The sequence below is a fragment of the Panthera uncia genome, chromosome A2 (genome assembly GCF_023721935.1).
Source record: "Panthera uncia isolate 11264 chromosome A2, Puncia_PCG_1.0, whole genome shotgun sequence".
NCBI lineage: Eukaryota > Metazoa > Chordata > Mammalia > Carnivora > Felidae > Panthera > Panthera uncia.
Window position 1 is genome coordinate 160,469,036 of NC_064816.1, and position 23,230 is coordinate 160,492,265.

General features: G+C 45.7%; 1 protein-coding gene across 3 annotated transcripts in view; it reads left to right on the top strand.

Annotated features, from left to right (window-relative positions):
• The first annotated feature begins 266 nt into the window (after positions 1-266).
• RBM33 (RNA binding motif protein 33) overlaps positions 267-23,230 on the top strand; it is a 134,657-nt gene continuing 111,693 nt past the window's right edge. For all 3 annotated transcript variants that reach the window (XM_049642157.1, XM_049642158.1, XM_049642159.1), the window contains exon 1: positions 267-406. In XM_049642157.1, coding sequence (XP_049498114.1) covers positions 364-406 — 43 coding nt within the window. In that variant the 5' untranslated portion in view covers positions 267-363. The remainder of the gene's footprint in view (positions 407-23,230) is intronic.

A 23,230-nucleotide genomic window follows, 5' to 3' on the forward strand; every position in this document is an offset into this window, starting at 1 on the left:
TGCAGGGGCCGAGCGCGGCGGCCGCCCGCCGGCTCGCCCTCCGCGCTCGCCCTGCGTTCCTGCAGGCGTCCCGGAGCCGCCGCGCCGCGGAGGCGGCCCGCGCCCGCCCTGCTGGTCGCCATCATCCCGGCGTGCACCGCGGCGGCGGGCGGGCCGGCGGCCATGTTGCGATAGTCTGTTGTTTTCTTCCTGCGGAGGAGCCGGGCCGGAGTGGCCGAGACCGCCGGCCGTCTCGCCCCCTCCCCGGTCCCGGCCCGCCGCCCCCCCGCCCCCCCCCCCGCCGCACGTCCCCGGGCCCCGGCCGGCCGGCGGCCCACCGCCTGGCTTGGCGGGGCGACCCCGAAGGCCGGGCCCACGAGCACCATGGCGGCCGCCCTGGGAGCCGGCGGAGGAGCCGGCGCCGGAGGTACGTGGGGCCCCCCGCGCGGGGAGGACGGGCCGGGGCTCCCTCAACCCGCGTCGTCGTGCCTCCCGCGTCGCTCGACGCGCCGTGGGGGCCCGCGAGCCTCGGTGCCGCGGCTTCCGCCGTCGAGCCTGCACGCAGCTGCGGGCCTCGGCCGGCGAGGCCGGCCTGCCGGGGCCGCGAGCCGCTCGGACGGCCGTGCCGGGGAGCCGGGCTCGTCGCCGGAGGGGCTCTGCTGGCGGGCCGGGGTGGGTTTCAGGCCCGGTGCAGAGGCGCCGCTGAGGGTGGCCCCCATTGTGCGGGAGCGTGGGGCAGTGCGGCGTTTCAGAAACCGGGGGTTGCAGAGGAGTGACCCCGTCTCGCGGGTCGGCTACGTGCACCTCTCTGGGGCCCAATGAACGCTTGCTAGCGCGTCGTCCGCGTTTGACCGAGACCCAGCCGGGCAAGAAAGGTGTAGATACCGGATCAGTTCCTTTGGGCGGTTTCCTCGTGTTTCGCAAGCATCAGTGGTTTTGACAGGGCGCCTGACAAATTCCAGGTGAAATCACAATTTGTGGGCCGAGGCTTTTGCTTTTTCTTTTTTTTTTCTTTTTTTTTTTTTTTAATAAGGAAAAGTACTTGCAAGTGACTTCTTAATTATCGCTCGAAAGCTTCGGTGAAGGAAACCCATAGACGGTAAAGTGGAATCAGTAAAAGCATTTGATACTCGTTGAAACATCCTTCCAGCGTATTCCCTGGAGGCATTTCTTAGTACCGCCTGCTTACGACTACGCTGCAGTGTCCTGCTTAGAACTTTGGTCCAAGCATTGAGACATTTGCGTGGCAGGGTGCAAAAAACCCGCCGAGAGAGACTAAGCACAGAAATGTCACTTGGGGCAGGGGGGCTTGGTACGTGCCGCTTTTCTGGAAGGTAAAGACACGTCGTGCCTGTTAGGGCCGGGGCGCTCCAGTTAAAACGTGGAGGTGCAGGGTAGGTAGGGTGTTCCTTCCTTGCTCGGTTACTTTCCGGGGTCACAGTCTTGTGTTTTGTATCGTTCTGGAAGCGTCGCCCGGGGGCTCCTGGGTCAGAGGCCCTTTCGCGAACGATGCCACCCGTTATCTGCGTGTTCTCTCGCGCACAGGGGCGTTTTGCCGAGGCGGTGGGGTGTGTCAAGGCGTTGCAGAGGTGGCTGCTGCTCTGTGTGCGGGCGTGTCCTTTCCAGTGATCCTTACGTCCTGAGAGAGTCGATACCTACGAATACAGTCGACGTAAATCAAAGCATTTCAGCGCCCGGGATGAACTTGGGTCTTGAAAGGTCGAGACTTGCTGTCTTAGAGGAGTAGGTAGGCTTTACCTTGAGGTTCTGGAGTTTTTCCTTCCGTTTTGTCAGGGCCACCCCGTTTCCCTCCGAGGCTTCAGCCACAGCCCTTACGAGGGTTGTGAGTTGCGTGTGACTTGGCTCCTGCGGCCTCCGCACACAAGCTGAGTGCGGTCCTCCAGGTCCCCTCGGGTTGCACTGCTCCGGCCCTCGCGCTCCGGGTCTCAGGCTCCCAGGATGCCCTCCTTACGTGAAGTAGGTCCAGCTCCTGCCTCCGAGCCTCCCTGCCTTTTATTCTTGGCAGCCTTGTTTGCCTCAGAACGTTTAGCCCGGTTGGTTATTTATTTGGTCTTTTTGCAAAAAGAAGCCTATCGGTCCCATTAAGACGGGAATGCTGTCTTTTTCACGAGCCATGTGCTCCAAGTTGCTGGCACGTTGTATACGTGCCACATAACTTGACGGCGAGTGAAGGAATGAGATGCTTTCCTCGCGAACCCTCCTGTGCCCTTTTATGGTATGAGTAGAATTCTAGTAGTCTGCAGTTTGCTTTGTTCACTTAAAAGCAGGTCCTGGGCATCTTCCCATGTCAGTAGGTGAGAGTTTTATGGATCCACCACTGATCATTTGCCTATCGATGGGCATTCCAGTTAGTTCAGCTTTCTGGCCACTAGCAAATACTGTGCTGAACGTGTGTGGACACAACTTAGTGTGCCTATGCAAATCTTTCTGGGGGACGGATCGCTCTAAAAGTGGAAGTACTGTGTTGCAATTACATGTATTTACAATTTTGGTAGCTGCTGCGAGTTGTCCTTAACTTCCCTCAGTAGTGTGTGGGAGTATCCCGTTTCCCATACCCTAAGAATCTCTTTAATTCTGGATCATCTTGGGACAGAAAAAGAGCCTCGATGTTGTAGTCTGTATTTCTGTTTTTCTGACCTCCAGAGAAGTTAGACATCTTTTCATGTGCTATTTTTCTGTGAATTGCTTGTTTACATAATTTGTGACTTATTTTTTTAAGTCATGTTATAGATTTACTTGTTCTGAGAGAGAGAACCAGAACCAGCGGGGGAGGGGCAGAGAGAGAGGGGCACAGAGGATCCGAAGCAGGCTCTGTGCTGACGGTAGAGAGCCTGATGGGGGCTTGAACTTGCCAACTGGAGAGATGACCTGAGCCGAGGTCTGATGCCTAACTGACCCTCAGTCACCTTTTTTTAAAGTGGGTGGTTGACCTCTTCTCCTTATTGTATATTTCTCGTTCTTTGTGTATTGTATCAGAGGATTAGTAACCCTTTTTTAAAATTGTGCTTGCCCTGTAATAAATTTGTTTTAAGTGTTTTACTATATGGAACTTAAAGTTTTACTTTGTGAAATATATCACTTATTCTTTTATAAGTATTTTTTTTTCTTTTTGTAAATCTGTTTCTATGCTAAGAGTTCCTCTATGTTTTTACCATTTGATGCTTCTGGGCTTTTTTTTTTACATTTAGATTTTATTCCATATGGAGTTTTATTTTGAGTGTCATGTGAATTTGGGGCCTATAACAGTTCTAATATGATTTGTTGACTTCTTCTCTGTTTTCCACCTTTTTAAGAAGTTACCATGAACAGTTTTTTGGAATTATCATTTCATTGTGTGTGTGAATATATGTGCATATGTCTTTCTGTGTGTGTTATGTATATATGTTGGCATATTTAAAAAAATTTTTTTAATGTTTATTTTTTGAGAGAGAGAGAGAGAGAGAGAGAATCCCAAGCAGACTCTGTGCCATCAGCCCAGAGCCCGTTGCAGGGCTTGAACTCAAAAACCGTGAGATCAGGACCTGAGCCGAAATCAAGAGTCAGATGCTTAACCGACTGAGCCACCCTGGCACCCCTATGATGGCATATTCGTTTCCAGCTAATCCCATATGATTAGCTGTGTGCATTTAAAAAAAAAAATGTACTTCAGAATCATCAATCACATTCTGTAAAGAATTCTACTAGAATTCTTATTTAGGTTGTGTTGAGTTTATTTACATAATTCGAGAATGATTGGTATTTTTACAGTATGGGTTCTTTCATCCAGCAACAAGAGTGTCTCTGTCAAGCTGTTCTTTTTTGTCTGTTAGTCATCCGCCAAATGTTTATTGAGTACCTGCTCCTGTGCCGGGCACTGATCTAAGAGGCTGGAGTACATAGTGAATAAACCAGAGGTCCCTTCCCCTATGGAACTTTACATTAAGTAAAATTTTCTTTGTATAGTTCTTTCACATTTCTTGTTAGTTTTGTTCGTAGATATTTTGTATTTGTCACTGTGGATGGTGTACTTAAAAAAAATTTTTTTTAAATATTTATTTTTGAGAGAGAGAGAGAGTGTGAGTGGGGGAGGGGAAGAGAGAGAGAGGGAGACACAGAATCCAAAGCAGGCTCCAGGCTCTGAGCTGTCAGCACAGAGCCCGGCACAGGGTTGGAACTCATAAACCGTGAGATCACGACCTGAGCCGAAGTGGAACGCTTAACTGACTAAGCCACCCAGGTGCCCCTAAGATGGTGTAGTTTAAAAATTTTTTTTTTTTTAACGTTTATTTATTTTTGAGACAGAGGGAGACAGAGCGTGAACAGGGGAGGGGCAGAGAGAGAGGGAGACACAGAATCTGAAACAGTCTCCAGGCTCTGAGCTGTCAGCACAGAGCCTGACGCGGGGCTCGAACTCACAGACCGTGAGATCATGACCTGAGCCGAAGTCGGACGCTTAACCGACTGAGCCACCCGGGCACCCCAGATGGTGTAGTTTTTAATCCTATTCTCACATTTGATATTGATCTGTAGAAAAGCTTTTTTAAAATGTAATTGAAGGGGCACCTGGTGGCTCAGTCGGTTGAGTGTCCAACTTTGACTCAGGTCATGATCTCGTGGTTTGTGAGTTCAAGCTCCACATTGAGCTCTCTGCTGTCGGTGCAGAGCCTGCTTCAGATCCTCTGTCCCTCTCTCTTTGCCCCTCCCCTGCTTGTGCTTTCTCAAAAATAAAAGAAAACATTTAAGATCTAATTGAATAGTATACACCTGGTTTTTTGAATCTTGTTTTACCAGTTTGGTACTTTAGATTTTCTAGTTAGACAGTCATTTCTGCAGTGTCTTTTGTTCTAATATTTATAGCTCTCATTTCTTGTCTTGTCTCAGAGGCACTCATCATTAAGCCCTCCAGTATGATGTTGAAGAGTGCGGGTGGTGACAGGCTTATCTGTCTTGTGAGCTTGTTCTGGGTTTTAAAGAGTGTTCTTTTTAATGTTTTGCCATTAGATATGTATACTGTAGGTTTGTGATACTGGTTTTTTAAGTGAAGAAGTTTGTTTTTTGAGTCTTTTAATTTTCATCAAATGCTTTTTCCTTATCTATTGAGGTGATCTGTGAGGTCCTTTCTTTAATCTCTTAATGTATTATGTTGGTAGATTTCTAGTGTTGAACCAACCTTGCATTCTTGGGCTCAAAACCTGTGTGTTTTGTTCTTTTTAATATATGGTTGGATTTCATTTTAGGATTTATGTACGAGCATAAGAAAGATTGGCTTATAGTTTTCTTCCTTTGTGTTTGTGTGTGCATTGGTGCTATCCTGTTTCTTTCTTTCTTTCTTTTTTTTTTTAATGAAATGCTGATTTCCTGGAACGAGTTGAGAAGTTTTCTGGGACATAATGAAAAAACCTTTGTATTAAATGTTGAAGAACTCTGTCTGCAAAGCCATTGGGATCTGGTACCTCTTTATTTTTCAGTTTCTTCTATCATTGGTCTCTTTTGCTTTTTAAAAGTCTGTGGGTCATTTTTTTTAGTTTATTTACGTAAGTAATCTTTACACTCAGCATGGGGCTTGAACTCCCTACAGTGAGATCTAGACTTGCATACCCTTCTGTCTGAGCCAGCTAGGTGCCCCTCTGTGGGTCAGTTTTGGTAGATTTTTCTGGCAAAGTACTTCTTTATGTTTTCAAATGAATTAGTGTAGGGTTCAACACTCCCATTTCTAGTGTGGTAAAGCTAAATTTTTTGACTCAGGCTTGCCCAAACAGATTTTTACTTTGTTTTTATACTTGATTGAGGATCTGGTTAGGCCTAGAATTCTAGATTTGAATTCATTTTCCTTAGATTTTTGGTGGTGTTGCTGTGTTTTCCTGGCTTCCAGTTCTGCTGTTGAAAGTGATGGCATTCTGATTCCTTTGTATGTGACCTTTTTCTCTCCCTGGAAGATTTTAACAGTTACTCCTCAGTGTTCTCAAATTTCATCAGCAAATATCTTTTTGTTGTGCTTTGCATTTGGGGGACACTTTAGTCTGGGAATCTTCAGTTTTGGGAAATTTTCTTATATATTTCTCCCTATCATTTCTCCTTTTCTCATTTAACTGGAACTTATTACTGGTTTTTGATACTTCAGTTATATACAAAACATAAGAATAACAAGACAGTTCATGGAGATGCTTTTGTGAGGATAGGCACTTTGGTAGTTCATAGAGTGAGGTGGAGGGATAGATGCCTAGGACGGGAGAAGCACAGCGGTCAGGGCAGTTCTGGGGCCTCAGCAGGCCCACAGTTGCTGGTGGCGCTTTGCTCCAGGGATGCCCCGTGTCTACAGCTACTTCGTCAGTTACTTACCGACGTAGGAGTTTTGTTCTGTTCCGCCAGATGCTGTTTATCTTTTTTATTTGTATTTTTTTTGTTTTTTTAATTTTTAAAAATGTTTTATCTATTTTTGAGAGAGTGAGAGAAAACACGAATGAGCAGGGGAGGGGCGGAGAGAGAGAGGGAGACACAGAATCCGAAGCAGGCTCCAGGCTCTGAGCTGTCAGCACAGAGCCCGATGTGGGGCTCGAACTCATGAACTGCGGGATCATGACCTGAGCCGAAGTCTGACGCTTAACCCACTCAGGCACCCCCAAATGCTGTTTATCTTTAGCTGCTTTAGCTATCGCTAAATGTGGGTCCACTATTTGCCATCTTTTGATATTTTCTCCTCTTTTTTGAAAGAAGATGGAACTCTAATACTTACCTATGATTCCATTTTTAAAATGTTAACAACTAAGTCAACTAAGAAGAGATCATGTAAATCAGAGAGCATGTGTCTTGTAGACCACCAGATTGCAGCCTGTGCCTGAGTGATTCTGCCTGTGCGATTTACTGCGTTCCATAAAGTAAGTGACCTTCCTACCTAAACGTCAACGAAGTCATAGTTGCCCTTTAATATATTTTTTAAAGTTTATTTATTCTGAGCGAGAGAGAGAGTGTGTGAGCATACACATGAGCAGAGAAGGAGCAGAAAGAGGGAGAGAGAGAGAATCCCAAGCAGGCTCCATGCTGTCAACACAGAGCCCCGTGCATGGCTTGAGCTCACAAACCGTGAGATCGTGACCGGAGTGGAGATCAAGAGTCAGACGCTTAACTGACTGAGCCACCCAAGGGGCACCCCCCCCCCCTTTAATATTTTCATATAGGGAATCAGAGGGTATGCTGCTATAGCTGCTTCCTCAGTCAATTGCAGAGTGCTGTACTTGGTGTTGGTAGACTTGAGTTTAAATCTGGCTTTGTGGTTCACTAACTTTGGCTAGTCTTGTTTTTCACATCTGTAAAAGGAGGATTTGCGGTTGGATTGAAGGAGAAGACAAGTGTAAAAATGCGAGCTCATTGAAGTAAAATGAATCCTGTGTTCAGCCCTTCTGTAGTGCTGGGATTATTTGAGTTTTATCAGTGAGTCGGAACAGAAGCTGTGCTAAGTGTCCCAAGTATGAAGCGTTTTAATACAGGAATTAGAGGCTTCCACAGTGGTTGGAAAGGTGCAGGTGCAACGGCTGGGAAAACTTTCTCTAGTGATCTCAGCCTAGTTGTGAGGCGCTTGCCTGGCAGTCCTGTGACCCCGCAGAGTCTTGGGGAACCTCATGGGCCTTCTCAGTCGGCTCTGCTGCAGGTATCGATCCTTAAGAAGCCACCACCGACTGTGACAGCTCCTGTGAGCCCAGGGGCAACAACGTGGTTTTCCAGAGCTCACTCGTCGTCTGACGGCCTCCCGTCTGCCCTGTGTGTGTCCTGCCTCTGCCTCCTGAGAATAGCTCCTGAGAATAACTCCTGAGAATGGCTGTGAAGCTAATTGGGACTCAGGCTTCCTGTGGGCACCTCGCCTCGTGCAGTCCAAGCTCACGAACAGAGGCTCGGGGAGGGCACTCCTACATTTCCCCTGCACCTTTGTGGAGTGTGGGGACCACAGTCTGCACAGCAGTTGCTTGTGTCTGTGGAAGGCAGAAAAGGGACTGGCCAGGGGAGGGGGGGGGAGCTTTCTCCTTTCCTTTGACGTTTCTTCCCTTAAGTTTCACCTATTTAGCAACTGATCTTTGCCAGTTTAGAAAGTTTAACTTTTTAAAAGGAGGGTATAGACTTTTGGGAAAAGAAATAGGGTGTGGTTTCCTTCACATTCCTAAGTCGTGGTGGGGACATCGGTTGGCTGAGCTCAGACCGCTGGCCCTCCTCCAGGCTGCCCAGGATGGCAGAGAATCGAGGCTCTAGCTTTTGTAGCTTGGGGAGGCAGAGCCCTGTCTTCTATCGGGACTCCTAGTGTGATTGACTTGCAGACTCAGGAAGAAATTCAGTTGCAGGACAGGCAGACAAATGGCCAGTGCGCACTACACGTAAACAGAGTACAAAGCTCATTTCAGGGAGAGCCTGTCCAGGGGCCCATATAGGTGAGAGATCTTTAAAACAGTGACTACAAATTATTTTTCAATCAACATGGCATAGAGGCTCTGTCTGATTATTTTGCTTGGTTGCTCAGTTTGGTAGTTTTACTCTGTAGGGCTAACATGCTCACTTTCAAAGTTCTTCCCCCCGTCCCCCCTTTCAGTAGGTTTCGTGTCCAGCATGGAGCCCAGTGCCGGGCTTGTACTCAGGACCCTGACATCCAGACCTGAGCTGAGATCAAGAGTCGGAAGCTTAACCGACTGAGCCACCCAGGTGCCCCTCAAAGTTCTTGAACGTTACCCTGATTGTTCTTCCTAGATGGCTCAAATAAAGGGTCTAAATTTACTCACCTGTAAAATACAGAATTTTCACTATTAGTGATTTAGAATATGAACATATCCTACATGAGAATGGTGTTGAAGCAAAAGGAAGAAGGTTGAGAACCTTTGGACTAGAGCAAAGATTGGCAAATTTTGTCTGCAAAGGGCCAATGGTAAATATCTTAGGCTTTGCAGATCACATGGCTTCTGTTGCATTTACTCTGTTTTGCCCTTGTAGCCTGAAAGCAGCTCTGAACAATATGTAATTGAATTGGCGTACACTGTTTCAATAAAAGCTTGCTTGTATAAACAGGCAGCAGCCACATTTGGACAGAGAGGGGTGGCAGACCGTACTTGGCCTGTGGACTGGAATTTGCTGACCCTTGGACTAGGCAGTTGGCTAGAACCCTGTTCAAGCTAATGTTCTGTACTGTTTATAATCCAAGTCCCAGGTTCCTGGAAAAGAGGAAATAGTTAGAATGCTAAGCAAGAGAGTTGGGTTAATTATAGACCTCTCATTGCTATGTAATTGAAAATTATAAAAAATTCCGGCAGATACCTATAGCCTTGCTCTAAGAAAAAGTGACTCCCTTATGAAAATAGAATATCCAGCAGGATGTTTAATTAAAATTTTTTAAATGTTTTATTTCTTTTTGAGAGAGAGAGAGAGAGAGAGAGAGAGAGAGAGACAGCATGAGCTGGAGTGAGAGAGAGACACAGAATCCGAAGCAGGCTCCAGGCTCTGAGCTGTCAGCACAGAGCCCGATATGGGGCTCCAACTCACAAACCGTGAGATCATGACCTGAGCCGAAGTCGGACGCTTGACCGACTGAGCCACCCAGGCACCCCTAACAAGATATTTGGGTAAGGAGAGTCTCCTGGTGAGGGCATTGACCACTCTGGTCCTGCAAAGTTAATTTTCCCCTGGGGTCTTCAGGGATGCATTGTTCTTGCTTCAAAACTGGATGAATGTGGACACAATTTGTTCTCTTGGTTCTGTTCACTGTGATAGGTACAAACCGGAGCTTTAAAGAAAGGGGCTGCACGTATTCTAAAGGTACTGCATTAGGTGTGGTCTTTCCTTTGCTTCACATGCCTTTGTCCAAGCACATTGACCCAACACCGAGAGTTGTGTTTACTTCCTTTTGGGAATTCTAGTTGTTTCCCACTTCTGTTGCTGTAGCTGTAATCTCACTGCAGTACTTACAGTTTTTTTTGTTTGTTTTTGGTCTTTTTCTGTTTCCTTGGTGTCAGGGGATGAGATTGCTTTCTCCAGAAAAAGAGGCCTCCACCTGCCTTTTCAACCCCAGACTTCTTTCCCCCGTGCTCCCATGGATTTACGCTAGGGCCGGGATTCCCAGCAGTGTGCCCTTTGGGACGTCACTGTTCGTAACTTCCCTCCTTTTCATCCTTGCGTTTGATCCCTTTTCCTCTTCCACGATACACACGTGCTCATGGTCACTTTGCCCTCCTCCACTGAGAAAAACAAACTTTTTCTCTATTTTAAATAGTCCCCTTCGGGCATCTGTTCTATGTTGGTGCATACGTGGCCACATCTTCTTGAGGGCGAGTCTATACCTGCATAAAGCAATAGTGTCTCAGTCCTTTGACTTCTGTCGATCTTCGTGCTGGGAGAAGCCATTTAACACAGTAAACTGTAGAGAATAGCGTGACGAACCTGTTAACCTCACAGCTGGATGAGCACTTAACATTTGGTCACATTTGCATCAGGTTTGTATTTTAACTGAACGACCTTATTACAGATAAGGCCCCCTTTATACTTTGTCGTCTCCTGTCTCTCCACGGTCACGCACACCATCAGGAATCTGGTGTATTTCCCATACGTATTTCTTTCCGTATCAGTGGTGAGGTATTAAGTTAGTAGATATACCTACGTACACGTATTCACGACCAGTATGTAGTATTCATTTTATGCCACAAAGGTTAGTCTGTGCATATGTCATTTCGTACTTTTAGTGTGCCTTTGGTTTAGCCTGGTCAGAGCGAGGCCCCTTGCCGAGCAAGTGAGGAAACAGAGGTGGATGCGTGTCGACCGTTTTGCGTGGCGTCTGCGCCGTGGCACCCCGCCGCCACCAGCCCGTTCCCACGCGCTCCTCAACAGAGGAGGCGGTCAGACGTTTGAGTCTCTGTCAGAAGTGGAAAGTTATTCATAGTTCACTTTAAAATTTCTCTTACTTTAAAAGAGACTTATTACGGAAAAAATTTCAACTGAAAAATAATTGTGTAGTTCTTCTGTGTCCGTCATCTAGTTACGGCAGTGTGGAATCACGGCCAGTTGCGTTTCATGTCTGTGCCACCTCCTTACTGCCTCCGTCCTGTGGAACGCTCCTCCCCATTCCCGTCCTCTACCCCCTGGTGCCCACCGTTCGACTTCTGTCTGTGTTAATCCGACCACTCTCGGGACCTTGTGTAGGCGTCAGACGGCATTTGTCTTTTTGTGGATGGCTTACTTGATGTCGCGTGATGTTGTCAGGGTTCATGCGTGTTGTAGCAGGTGTAGAATTTCCTTTCTAAGACTAAATAATATTCCATTGTGTGGCCAGACCCCATTTATCCATTTACGCAGCGATGGACGCTTAGGTTGCTCCCACCCTTTGGTTATTGTGAAGAGTGCCGCCGCGGACGTGGGTGTGTAGATCTCTCTTCAGACTTGTGTTTGCAGTCTCTTGTGTGTGAACCGAGACGCTTCTCTGGTCCGTGTACTGAGAAGGGGAATCGCCACACCAGTCGTGGGAGTTAGGGCCCATCCTAACCCAGTATGACCTCAACTTAACACTTCTATCTCTAATGATCCTATTTCTTTTCTTTTCTTTTTTTTTTTCTTTTAATGCTTATTTATTTTGGGGAGAGAGAGAGAACTCTAGGGAAGAGGCAGAGGATCTGAAGCGGGCTCTGCGCTGACAGCAGGGAGCCCGACGCGGGGGCTCGAACTCACAGAGTCCCAAGATCATGACCTGAGCTGAAGTCGGACACTTAACTGACTGAGCCACCAGGTGCCCCTGTAATGGTCCTATTTCTAAATAAGGTCACATTATGAGGTTCTGGCGGGCAGGACTTTGTAGGTGACACCGTGTTTGTGATAAAAAAGAAATACGATATTTGGATTTTGTTCCTGGCACACAGCCCTGAAAACCCTTTGAATTTATTGTCTTCTGTATGCTAACAAATGACTCGCTGTTGGGGGTGGGGGGACCCTAGCTAGTTTCAGGATGGGGGCCGGTTGCCAGAAAAAAACAACCATATTTAAAGGGTTAGAATTTTCAGCCTCAGCCTCATTTCCTGAGAGGTAGGAGAGGGAGTGGATGTCGAGTCAGTCATCATTGGTCAGTGGTTTAAGTCATGCCTGTGTAATGAGACCTCCATAGAAATCCCTCCGTGAAGACATCTGGGATAGCTTCCCACATCCCCGTGCTGGGGACAGTGGCATACCCTTACTGTGCGGACAGAGGCTTTTGCACTTGAACCCTTCCCAGCCTTGTCCTTAATCCCACTGTTCGTTTTTATCCTTTAAACTGTCGTAGTAAGTACCAGGTGTTCCTGGGTTCTGTGATGGAAGTTCTGTAAGTTGTTCAGTCGAATTACTTAACTTAGGGGAAGGGTGATTGTGGGACCCTCTGAATTTGTAGTTGGGCAACAGATGTGTGGGGTAGCCTGGGCATCCCATTTGCAGCTGGGCAATCTTGTGAGACTGAGCCCTTACCTGTGTGCTAACTCCGGATTATTAGGATCAGAATGGAGTGGGATCGTTCAGCCTTCACATAGTGTCTGAGAGTCAGAGATGTCTCAGTCCTGTACGGTCAGCAAGTCAGACTTCCTTTTAGTAATTACAAAGGTTGGCTGGTGTGTAATGGGACCCATGCAGCATTTAAATTTTTTTCTTTTTTTTTTACATTTTATTTATTTTTGATAGAGACAGAGCACAAGTCGGGGAGGGGCAGAGAGACGGAGGCACAGTATCCGAAGCAGGCTCCAGGCTCTGAGCTGTCAGCACAGAACTCGACGCGGGGCTCGAACCCACAGACCGCAAGATCATGACCTGAGCCGAAGTCGGCCGCCCAACCGACTGAGCCACCCAGGCGCCCCACCCATGCAGCATTTTAAAGACTGAACTCCTTACCTTCTCCTCGTCCCACTCCCAAAATAAACCAGCACATTTACCAGTCAGTTCACATCCCACTAATACTCCGGATTCAGAATCCTGATGTTTTCTTTGACTTCTCTTCTGTCCCTGTCATTTGGTCCACAGGACCCGGACTCGGACAGATTCTGGTTAGTCATTGTCTTATTCTCCCACCTCTTCTCTCCTATGATGCTACAGGACTTTTCCCTTACTTCTTGGTTTGCAATTCTGTGTCGTTCAGGCCATTGTTTATCTTCTGTCTCTTCAGTCATTGCTTCTTTGTTGTTGCCACATAATCTTTCCAAGCTGCAGTCATGTTGCGTGTTGAGTGTAGATTTCTCACGTCGATTCTTCAGTAATGCCCCAAATCTACCTTCTCAGCATTTATTTTTCCTGCTGCTTCTCTCAGTGAATGGTGTTTCAGACGTACTGACCTCGAACTACTCGTGGTCTCCTGGGCTTGCCCAGCACTTTTCAGCCTGTGTGCCGTTTCCCCTGTATGTCCGCCTGCTTGTCGGAAATCTGGGCATCGCTCAGCCTTTCTGTCGGTTGTTGCCTAGTGCGTGACACCAGGCTTCACTCTCCTCGGCCCCTGTCGTGCCGTGTGTATTTTTGGGGGGCTGGGGAGGGCTGGCAGTTACCCTCAAAATATCTCCTGCGTTGAAGAAATTTTTACTTGAATTTCAGTCATTCCATTGATTCTTACTTGAGTGGTTTTTTCTGATAAATTTAAATAGTATGAAATTTCGTACTTTGTTAAAGACATCCCGTACCATCCATCCTGTTTCAGTTGGTGCATTGTCTGTTCAAATGTGTGCATAAACATTTGGAGTGATGTCCACTTGATGTTGTGATTGTTACTTCTGATCAGAGAAATTTGGGGTGATTTTACACCATCTGTGTACTTTTAGGTATTGGAAGAAGTTTTATAACCAGTGGGTTATCACTTTAGCAAGGACAAGTTGTTATTCTAAGAAAGAAACCAGGTTTCGTAAAAATGTAAGGAAGGATACAGAAGACAGTCTGTGATTCCATGCAGAAAGATGACTCTTACTCGCACTTTTGCTCACATCCTTGCAGACACAGCTGCACACGCCTTTTCACGTATAAAATGGTGCCTTACACTACCTGATGTTGTGGGGCTTTTTCTGTCACACTGTGTTGCTGTGGATATTTTTCCATGTCAGGAAATAGAACGGTACTAGTTACAGTTCTTATTGCTGCCCAGTGTGCAGTTTCAAGGCTGTCATTTTACTTTTACCTGTCGGCTCTGTCTTCTTTTGGTGACTTCCACTTTTCCCCTGTGGATAAAACATTCCTCGGTGAGCGTCCTTCTCCATACGGTCTATGTTCACTGATTGGATGGGAACGGCTTTCAAAGCCATGAGGGTCCCCAAGATGAATTTAGAGTGTCGGTGAGCGCTGTGTTCATGATAGCACGGAGACTCGATGTGCCCTCTTCACAGTGCTATACATTTGTACCAGTGTTGCAGAAGGAATGGCGAGTCAGTCGCCTCAGCCACAAACTGTTGGAAGTCAGGCCACGCAGAAAAAAAAAATTACAGTTTTGTTTAGTTAGACCCTTGATGAAGTAGTAGACGTTACTTTATTAAATCTCGACCCTGAGTCCATAATTAATTAATTAATTTATTTATTTATTTTTTGGTTTAAGACGAAATGGGAAGTACGCATAAGGCACTTCTGTTACTACCGTCTGTGGCTCCCAGGGAACAGTACTTGTCTGGTTGTGTTGAGAACTGAATTAGCTGTTTAATTACTGTTTTGTTTTTTTCACGAAACACCAGTTTTACTTGAAAAGACAATTGGCCAACGATAATCATTCAGCCTTTAGTATGTGCCAGATGTGTGCTTGCAAATGAAGTGAGCCTGCCTCTTCAAGGAAAGAAGCACCTGACAGTATTGATTGCCAATGAGAAAATCCAAGCTTTCAGGCAAAAATTAGAATTTTGGAAAAGTTGTGTTTGCTCTGGTGAACTTGAAAACATGCCAATATTTGAAGACTTTTCTGATGACATTGGTGCTGCTGTTAATAACAGATCTAATTTTTGATATTGAATGATGAAAGGGGTCCAGATTTGGAAGCACTGGAAAACTCAGTGAACCGGTTTTTTTTTTTTTTTTTTAATTTTTTTTTTTTAACGTTTATTATTTTTGAGACAGAGAGAGAGAGACAGAGCATGAACGGGGGAGGGAGGAGCAGAGAGAGAGGGAAACACAGAATCTGAAACAGGCTCCAGGCTCTGAGCCGTCAGCACAGAGCCCGACGCGGGGCTCGAACTCACAGACCGCAAGATCATGACCTGAGCCGAGGTCAGCCGCTTAACCGACTGAGCCACCCAGGCGCCCCAGTGAACCGGTATTTTCAAAATGATGTTACACAATCACTCGTGATAAAAGATGTATTAACAATGCAAGACACAGCGGTGCATTTTAATAGAGGAGAGTACGAAATGTTCATTGATAACGCTTCAGATTCTGCACTGCAAACAGGCTTTAAGAAACTGCCACTTGTTGAATATTGGTATAGTATCAAGACTATCTGAAGTTCTCTGAAAACGCGATTAACACTCTCTTTTGCAACTTCACATGTACTTGGTGTTGGATTTTTTTCACGCACTTCAATTAGAACAAATATTGCAGGAGATCGAAAGCAGAATCAGATGTAAAAATCCAGCTGTTTTCTCCAAAGACAGATATTAAGGAGTTTTGCAAGACTGTTACATTGGGGGCATTTGCAAGACATTTGCAAGACATTACATTGGATGGCTCAGTCGGTTAAGCGTCTGACTCTTGATTTTGGCTCAGGTCATGATCTCACGAACCCTGAGATTGAGCTCCGGGTCAGGCTCTGTGCTGACAGCACAGTGCCTGCCTGGGATTCTCTCTCCCACTCTCTCTGCCCCTCCCCCACTCGTTCTCTCTCTCTCTCTCTCTCTCTCTCTCTCTCTCTCTCTCACTCTCACTCTCACTCTCCCCCTCTCCCCCCATCTCTCTCTCTCTTTCTCTTTCAAAATAATCTTAAAAAAAATATGTTCTGTTAACATGTAATGGGTTTATTGTTTCTCTTAAGTGAACTTACAAATGATATGTTAAAATGCGTTGGTTTAATTTCTAAAATTGATTATATTACCTATGCGCCCCATGTACATTTAATTTTTTTTAAATCTTGAAAAGATTTTTAGAATTTATTTTGATGAAAAGCGCACCTGCATGTGCTTGGGTGGGGGAGGGGCAGAGGGAGACAGAACCCCAAGCAGTCTCCATGCTTTGGTGCAGAGCCAGATGTGGGGCTTGATCCCACAGACCGTGAACTTATGAGCTGAGCTGACATCAAGAGTTGGAGGCTTAACCTACTCGGCCACTCGGGCTTTAAAATTGTAATCAGTCAGCTCTGTCTGCCCATGGGTCCTGTCCTCGTGCTTTAATAAAACCATCTTTTTTGCACTTGGAAAAAAAAAATTGTAATCAGCCTGGTTAACACCTTCCACTCCCCTCCTCCTCGTTTTCCATATATATTTGTTCCTGGGGTTTTTATTTGTCTCTACCTGTTAGACAGTAACCTACGTGGGGTGGAGTTTTTTTTTTTTTTTTTAATTTTTATTTTTGAGAGAGAGTGCGTGCTCATGCGAGTGGTGGGGGGTCAGAGAGAAGGGGGACAGAGGAATGAAACAGGCTCTGCACTGACAGCAGAGGGCCTGATGCGGGGCTCAAACTCACCAACTGTGAGATCATGACCTGAGCCACCCAGGTGCCACAACAGGGTGGAGATTTTAATTTTGTACACCTCACATGCCAGGTGTTTAGAACAATGCCAGACACACATTAGGTGCTCAAGAAATAATTGTTGATGAAGGATATGGGTTGAACTAATCCTTCTTTTGGAATAATTTCATAGCCAGTTTTCTCGGACATTTTATGGGGGTCTTTTCTTTGGAGTAGTATTTATTTTAATTACTTTTGCATAAGCCAGGCTTCTAATTTTGATTTTCGTGGATTTAACTTCAGGAAGTACTTACATAGCAAGACGGCAGTTAAATTTTCTTCTGGAGTGTCTTCTCTGCTGGATAGAGGTTGACTGGGGCAGGGGGTTCCCGACTCTAGCTGTCATCACAATTCCTAGAGCCCACTGGATCAGATTCAGGGAGGGGCCAAGGATTGTATGATTTTTAACAAGATTTCTAAGGGATTGTTGTTAGCGTGGCATAAGGGTTTTCTGGCCTCAGCAGAACTGGGTGCTGTAATTAGCAATATCTGCCAAGGGTGATTGTAACTATTAATTCCTTTCCTGTGTACTGATGGCAAAAAAAGCCATGAACAAAACTTTTTCCTTACAAAAAATGTTGGGACTTTGTTCATGTTGTCGTAGCTAGGGAATGCTCTCTGTTTTCGTGAAGTATGTAATCTGGTGGAGTAAGGAAAATGAACACAGAAGCCGGACAGAAAACTGACCACAGTTTGAATTAGTTGCTTGTGTTTAACGATTAGGAAAAAAAATCCGTTATTTCTGTCTTCTCTTGAAAAGTTGGAATCTGCCCTCACTGGGCCTGTATTCCCTGTAATCCACGGGAATGCTCTTGTCTGTAAACAAGGTAAAGTCCTGCTAAATTCGACATAATTCCCATCCAGCTCGCTTTGCTCATTCCCTGTCTACTTCCTGTAGACGTTTGAGTTTTTAATCCCTGACCAAAGGTTCTTAATTATCTTTCTTAAAAACTGAGTCTGTCGAAGTATAATTGACATTCAAGAGATTGCCTATCTTTGAAACACACAGTTTGATAAGTTTGGATGTGCATACACATCCATGAAACCGCAACTACGTTGTGATGAATGTGTCATCATCAGAAGTGTCTCTATGTCCTTTGTAATTCCTGCTTCCTGCCGCACTGTCCTTGGGCAAATGCTGATTTTTATTACTGTTGGGTGTTTATCATTTTATGAAAAGGAATCTGAGAATATGTGTGTTTTTTTTCTTTTCTTTGGCTTCTCTCAGGATAGTTACTTTGAAGGTCATCCGTGTCGTTGAGGGTATCAGTGTCTCTTTCTCCTTTAGTGCTGAGGGGAGTGGGGTTTATGGATAGCCCACCATTTTATGTTTGCCTTTGATGGACCTTTGGGATGTTTCCACTTTTTGGCTTTTACCCATAACGTGGCCGTGAACGGTTGTGTACAAGCCTTTGCGTGCAATTTATTTCTTTTTCTCTTGGGTCGTCACATAGGAGAGGGATGGCTGGGTCATATGGTAGGGGTGTATTTGAGTACTTAACTTTTTTAAGAAACTGCCAGGCTATTTCGTTAAGTGGTTGTGTCCCTTCCCGCTCCTGTCAGCGGAATAGAAGCGCTCGCTCGCTCCACACCCTTGACAGCACTTAGTGGGGCGGGTCTTTTGCATTTCAGCCCATTCTCTTAGCTGTGTCCTGGGCTTTGGTGTGGTTTTAATTTCCCTGATGACAGTGTACCGTTGAGAAGCTTTGCATAGGCTCTTTGTCATACATACGTGTTCATTAAAAAAAATTTTTTTTAATGTTTGTTTATTTTTGAGAGAGAACGAGCGAGTGGTGAGTGAGCATGAGCTGGGGAAAGGGCAGAGGGAGAGGGAGACCCAGAATCCGAAGCGGGCTCCAGGCTCCGAGCCGTCAGCACAGAGCCCGACGTGGGGCTCGAACCCACGAACTGTGAGATCGTGACCTGAGCCGAAGTCGGACGCTCAACTGACTGAGCCGCCCAGGCGCCCCTGTCATACAAATTATTTAGTCTCTATTTAAATAGTTTTTTCCCCTCAAAGTTGGGTTTTTATTGCGAGTTTGAGAGTTTTTAATATTTTCTGTGTGCAAGTTCTTTATTAGATACCTACTTTGCAAAGACTTACTACTAGTTTGGTTTGTCTTTTTCTTTCTTTTTTAAAATTATTTGCATTTTAAAAAACTTTTATTTACTTATTTCGAGAGACAGAAAGAGAAAATCTGTGCTGTCAGCTCAGACAGAGTCTGACGTGGGGCTCTATTCCACCAACTATGAGATCATGGTCTGAGCCGAAATCAAGATTCGAACACTCAACTGACTGAACCACCCAGGCGCCCCTTTCTTATTTCCTTAGTTATTTCTTTGACCTTTTGGTTGATGAAGTGCTGTTTAATTTCCACATTATTTGTGAATTTTCCAGTTTTCCTTCTATTGTTGATTTCTAGCTTTATTATATTTTAGTCAGAGACTATGCTTTGTGTGATTTTTGACCTATTTAAGTTTATTAAGAATTGTTTTATGGCCTATCAATGGAATGGGAAAAGATATTTGCAAATGACACATTGGACAAAGGATGGTATCCAAAATCTATAAAGAACTCACCAAACTCCACACCTGAGAAACAAATAATCCAGTGAAGAAATGGGCAGAAAACATGAATAGACACTTCTCTAAAGAAGACACCCAGATGGCCAACAGGCACATGAAAAGATGCTCAACATCATTCCTCATCAGGGAAATCCAAATCAAAACCTCACTGAGGTATCACCTCATACCGGTCAGAGTGGCTAAAATGAACAAATCAAGAGAATATAGATGCTGGAGAAGATGTGGAGAAACGGGAACCCTCTTGCACTGTTGGTGGGAATGCAAACTGGTGCAGATGCTCTGGAAAACAGCGTGGAGGTTCCTCAAAAAATTAAAAATAGATCTACCCTATGACCCAGCAATAGCACTGCTAGGAATTTACCCAGGGGATACAGGAGTGCTGATGCATAGAGGTACTTGTACCCCAGTGTTTATGGCAGCACTTTCAACAATAGCCAAATAATGGAAAGAGCCTAAATGTCCATCCACTGACACATGGATAAAGAAGATGTGGTTTATATATATAATGGAATACTACTTGGCGATGAGAAAGAATGAAATATGGCCTTTTGTAGCAACGTGGATAGAACTGGAGAGTGTTATGCTAAGTGAAATAAGTTTTACAGAGAAAGACAGATACCATATGGTTTCACTCTTATGTGGATCTTGAGAAACTTAACAGAAGACCATGGGGGAGGGGAAGGGGAAAAAAAAATTAGAGAGGGAGGGAGACAAACCATAAGAGACTCTTAAAAATTGAGGACGAAGAGTGCAGAGGTCTGAGTTCCCCCCTGCACCTGTCTGGAGGGGAGTCGAAGCCACACTGAACTGGGAGGGAGAGGAGGGATCAGTCCTGGTTCAGCAGCCCCAGATTCTTGCAGCTGTTCTTTGGGTAGATTTCTTGAAAAAGGTGTTTCTCGTTTGATGTATGCCTTTAGAATCAATTCCATAGACTTTAAATGGTTATTTTATTAAAAATAATTTTCATCAGTTTCACAGGGAGTGCGGTGGGCAGGACTCCTCATGCCGCCGTCCTGGACGTGGAACTCTCAAGGGTACCGAGTTTCTGATAGCTTTCGTTGTTGTTGTTGTTGTTGTTGTTTTTTAAATCACTTCTGTTGGGGAGCGAGCGTGTGGTTGGAATCGATGTATTATTACCTTGTTAGAACTTGATTGGCTAATTTCTAGCCTTAGTCTGGATGAATTCCTGGGGCTTTATTGGTGTTTTTATCATCTGACTCCCCTAGGTAGATTCTCTCTGGGGAGGTATCTGTCTGCTGCTACTTCTCAAGCCTCTTTGCTTGCATGTGTATCTAAGAGGAAGAAATTTCATTCCAAATCTTTGATTTTCCTAATAAAAAAAGTTTTAAATGAGATAGGAGATATACTATGAGATATACACTTGGTATGGGAAAAATGTACAATATCTTATTGATATTTTCCATAATGATTACATGATATACTAGGTTAAATAAAATATGTTGTTAAAGTTTCACCTGTTAAACTTTTATTCTTTTTGCTTTTTATTTTTTTTTAAGTGTGTGTTTATTCACTTATAGAGAGAGAATATGTGCTTGTGCAAGTGTAGGAGGGGCGGGGTGGGGGACAGGGAATCCCAAGCGGGTTCCATCCACACTGTCAGCACAGAGCCCCTCGTGGGGCTCCATCTCATAAACTGTGAGATCATGACTTGAGCTGAACTCAGGAATCAGATGCTCAGCGGACTGGGCCACCCTGGCACCCCTCTTTTTTAAAATGAGTCTACTAGAGGGGCGATTAGGGTGGCTCAGTTGGTTAAGTGTCCACCTTCAGCTCAGGTCACGATGTCACGGTTCGTGGGTTTGAGCCCCGTATCGGACTCTGTGCTGACAGCTTGGAGCCTGGAACCTGCTTCCGATTCTGTGTCTCCCTCTCTCTTTCTGCCCCTCCCCCCAGTTGTGCACATCGTGTATGCACACACGCTCTCTCTCTGTTTCTCTCTCAAAAATCACATTAAAATGTGGCTACTAGAAAATTTAAAATTATGTATGTGACTTGCATTTTATTCCTGTTGTTCAATTCTGTGTTATCCCTACTTTCCTTAAATAGGGTCTTTGAAAACAAAGAAACTTAGAAAACTTAGAAAACTGTGGTTAATTTGGAAAAATGTAAAGATTACACGAAGTATTATAAAAGTGTCTTTGGGGCTCCTGTGTGGCTTACGTGTCTGACTCTTGATTTGGGCTCAGGTCGTGATCTCATGATTCTAGGAGATTGAGCCCTGTGTCAGGCTCTGCAGTGACAGTGTGGACCGTTCTTGGGATTCTCTCTCTCTCCCCCTCCCCCCCTCCCTCCCCCTCTCCCTCCCCCCCACCCCCTCCCCCTCTCCCCCCCCCCCCCCCCCCACCCCCCCCCCCCCCCCCCCCCACCGTCTTGAAATAAAAAAACTTAAAAAAACACCTTTAACTTTTAGCAAAGCAGAACTTTTTCCTTTTCATGTAGTTGTAGTAAAAATATATACCGAAAAGTAATTTTGTAAAGAAAATACTTACTAAAGTTTATGATTTTTAAAAAATTCTAGTCTGTCAGTGATTTTGCATGCTTAATAGTGTTCGGTAACTTTGTACCTAATTTTTTTAATTATTAAAAATGGCTAAAGCATTTCTAACAGTTGTATGTGGAACTTCTGTATTTTATTCGTGCATTCGTTCATGTGGGTGCTGTGTACTTGACAGTGGTACATGACAAGGTAGGGTTCCCTAAGCCCCTCCCCCTTCTTTAAGGGGTCTGGGATGGAAACCTTGCGGAGGTCAGGAAAGTCTCAGTGTGTTGGGGAATGAGTTGGGGGCAGGACTCCCTAGCAGCAGAGGGCCTCTCTCTTCGTCTTGTGCCCTTGCTGGGGCTCGTGGTCCAGGGGGCTCTTACTCTTTGGAGGCCATGTGGACCATAAGATCTACCACTCAGTTGCTGTGGTCAAATTCGTTGTCATACCAGGAAAGGAGCTTGACACAGTGGTCCTTGAGAGCAATGCCAGCCCCAGCATCAAAGGTGGAAGAGTGGGTGTTACTGTTAAAGTCACAGGAGACAACCTGGTCCTCACTGGGGCCCTGGATGCCCTTGAGGGGGCCCCCCAATGGCCTGCTTCACCACCTTCTTGATGTCATTGTATTTGGCAGCTTTCTCCAGGTGGCATTAGATCCATGACTGACGTGTCGGCAGTGGGCACATGGAAGGCCGTGCCAAATGAGTTTCCCATTCAGCTCGGGGTTGACCTTGCCTATAGCCTTGGTGGCACCAGAAGATGCAGGGATGATGTTCTGAGCAGCCCCTCAGCCGTCACACCACAGCTTCCCAGAGGGGCCGTCAGTGGTCTTCTGGTTGGCAGTGATGTCATGGACTGTGGTCATAAGTCCTTCCACAGTGCCAGAGTTGTCATGGATGGCCTTGGCCAGAGGGACTAAGCAGTTGGTGGTGCAGGACGCGTTGCTGACAAGCTTGAGGGAGTTGCGGTACTTCTCGTGGTTCACGCCCATCACAAACATGAGGACATCAGTAAAAGGGGCAGAGATGATGACCCTCTCAGTTCCACCCTTCACGTTAGCCCCAGTCTTCTCCGTGGTGGTGGACATACCACTGGAGTCCACAGGGGAGTCGGCACCGGCGTCTCCCCAGTTGGTGTTGGCAGGATCTCGCTCCTGGAAGATGGAGATGGGCTTTCCCTTGACGACAGGTTTCCCGTTCTTAGCGCTGACCGTGCATTGAATTTGCTACGGGTGGAATCATAGTGGAACATGTAGACCTTCTCCGTTGCGTCTCGGGGGTGCAGCGCTCACGGCGCAAGAAGTGGCCATGTGTCAAACAGGAGGGAGCAGAGAGCCAGAACTTTGACATCTTAAAACGTCATTTCAGGAATCCTTGAAAGAAACAAGTCGGTTCAGTACAGATCTTCCTCAGCTTACCGTGGGCTTATGTCCTGATAAGCCTGTCACAAGGTGAAAATACTGTAATTCGAAAAGGCATTTGATACCCCTAACTTACTGAACGCTGTGGCTTA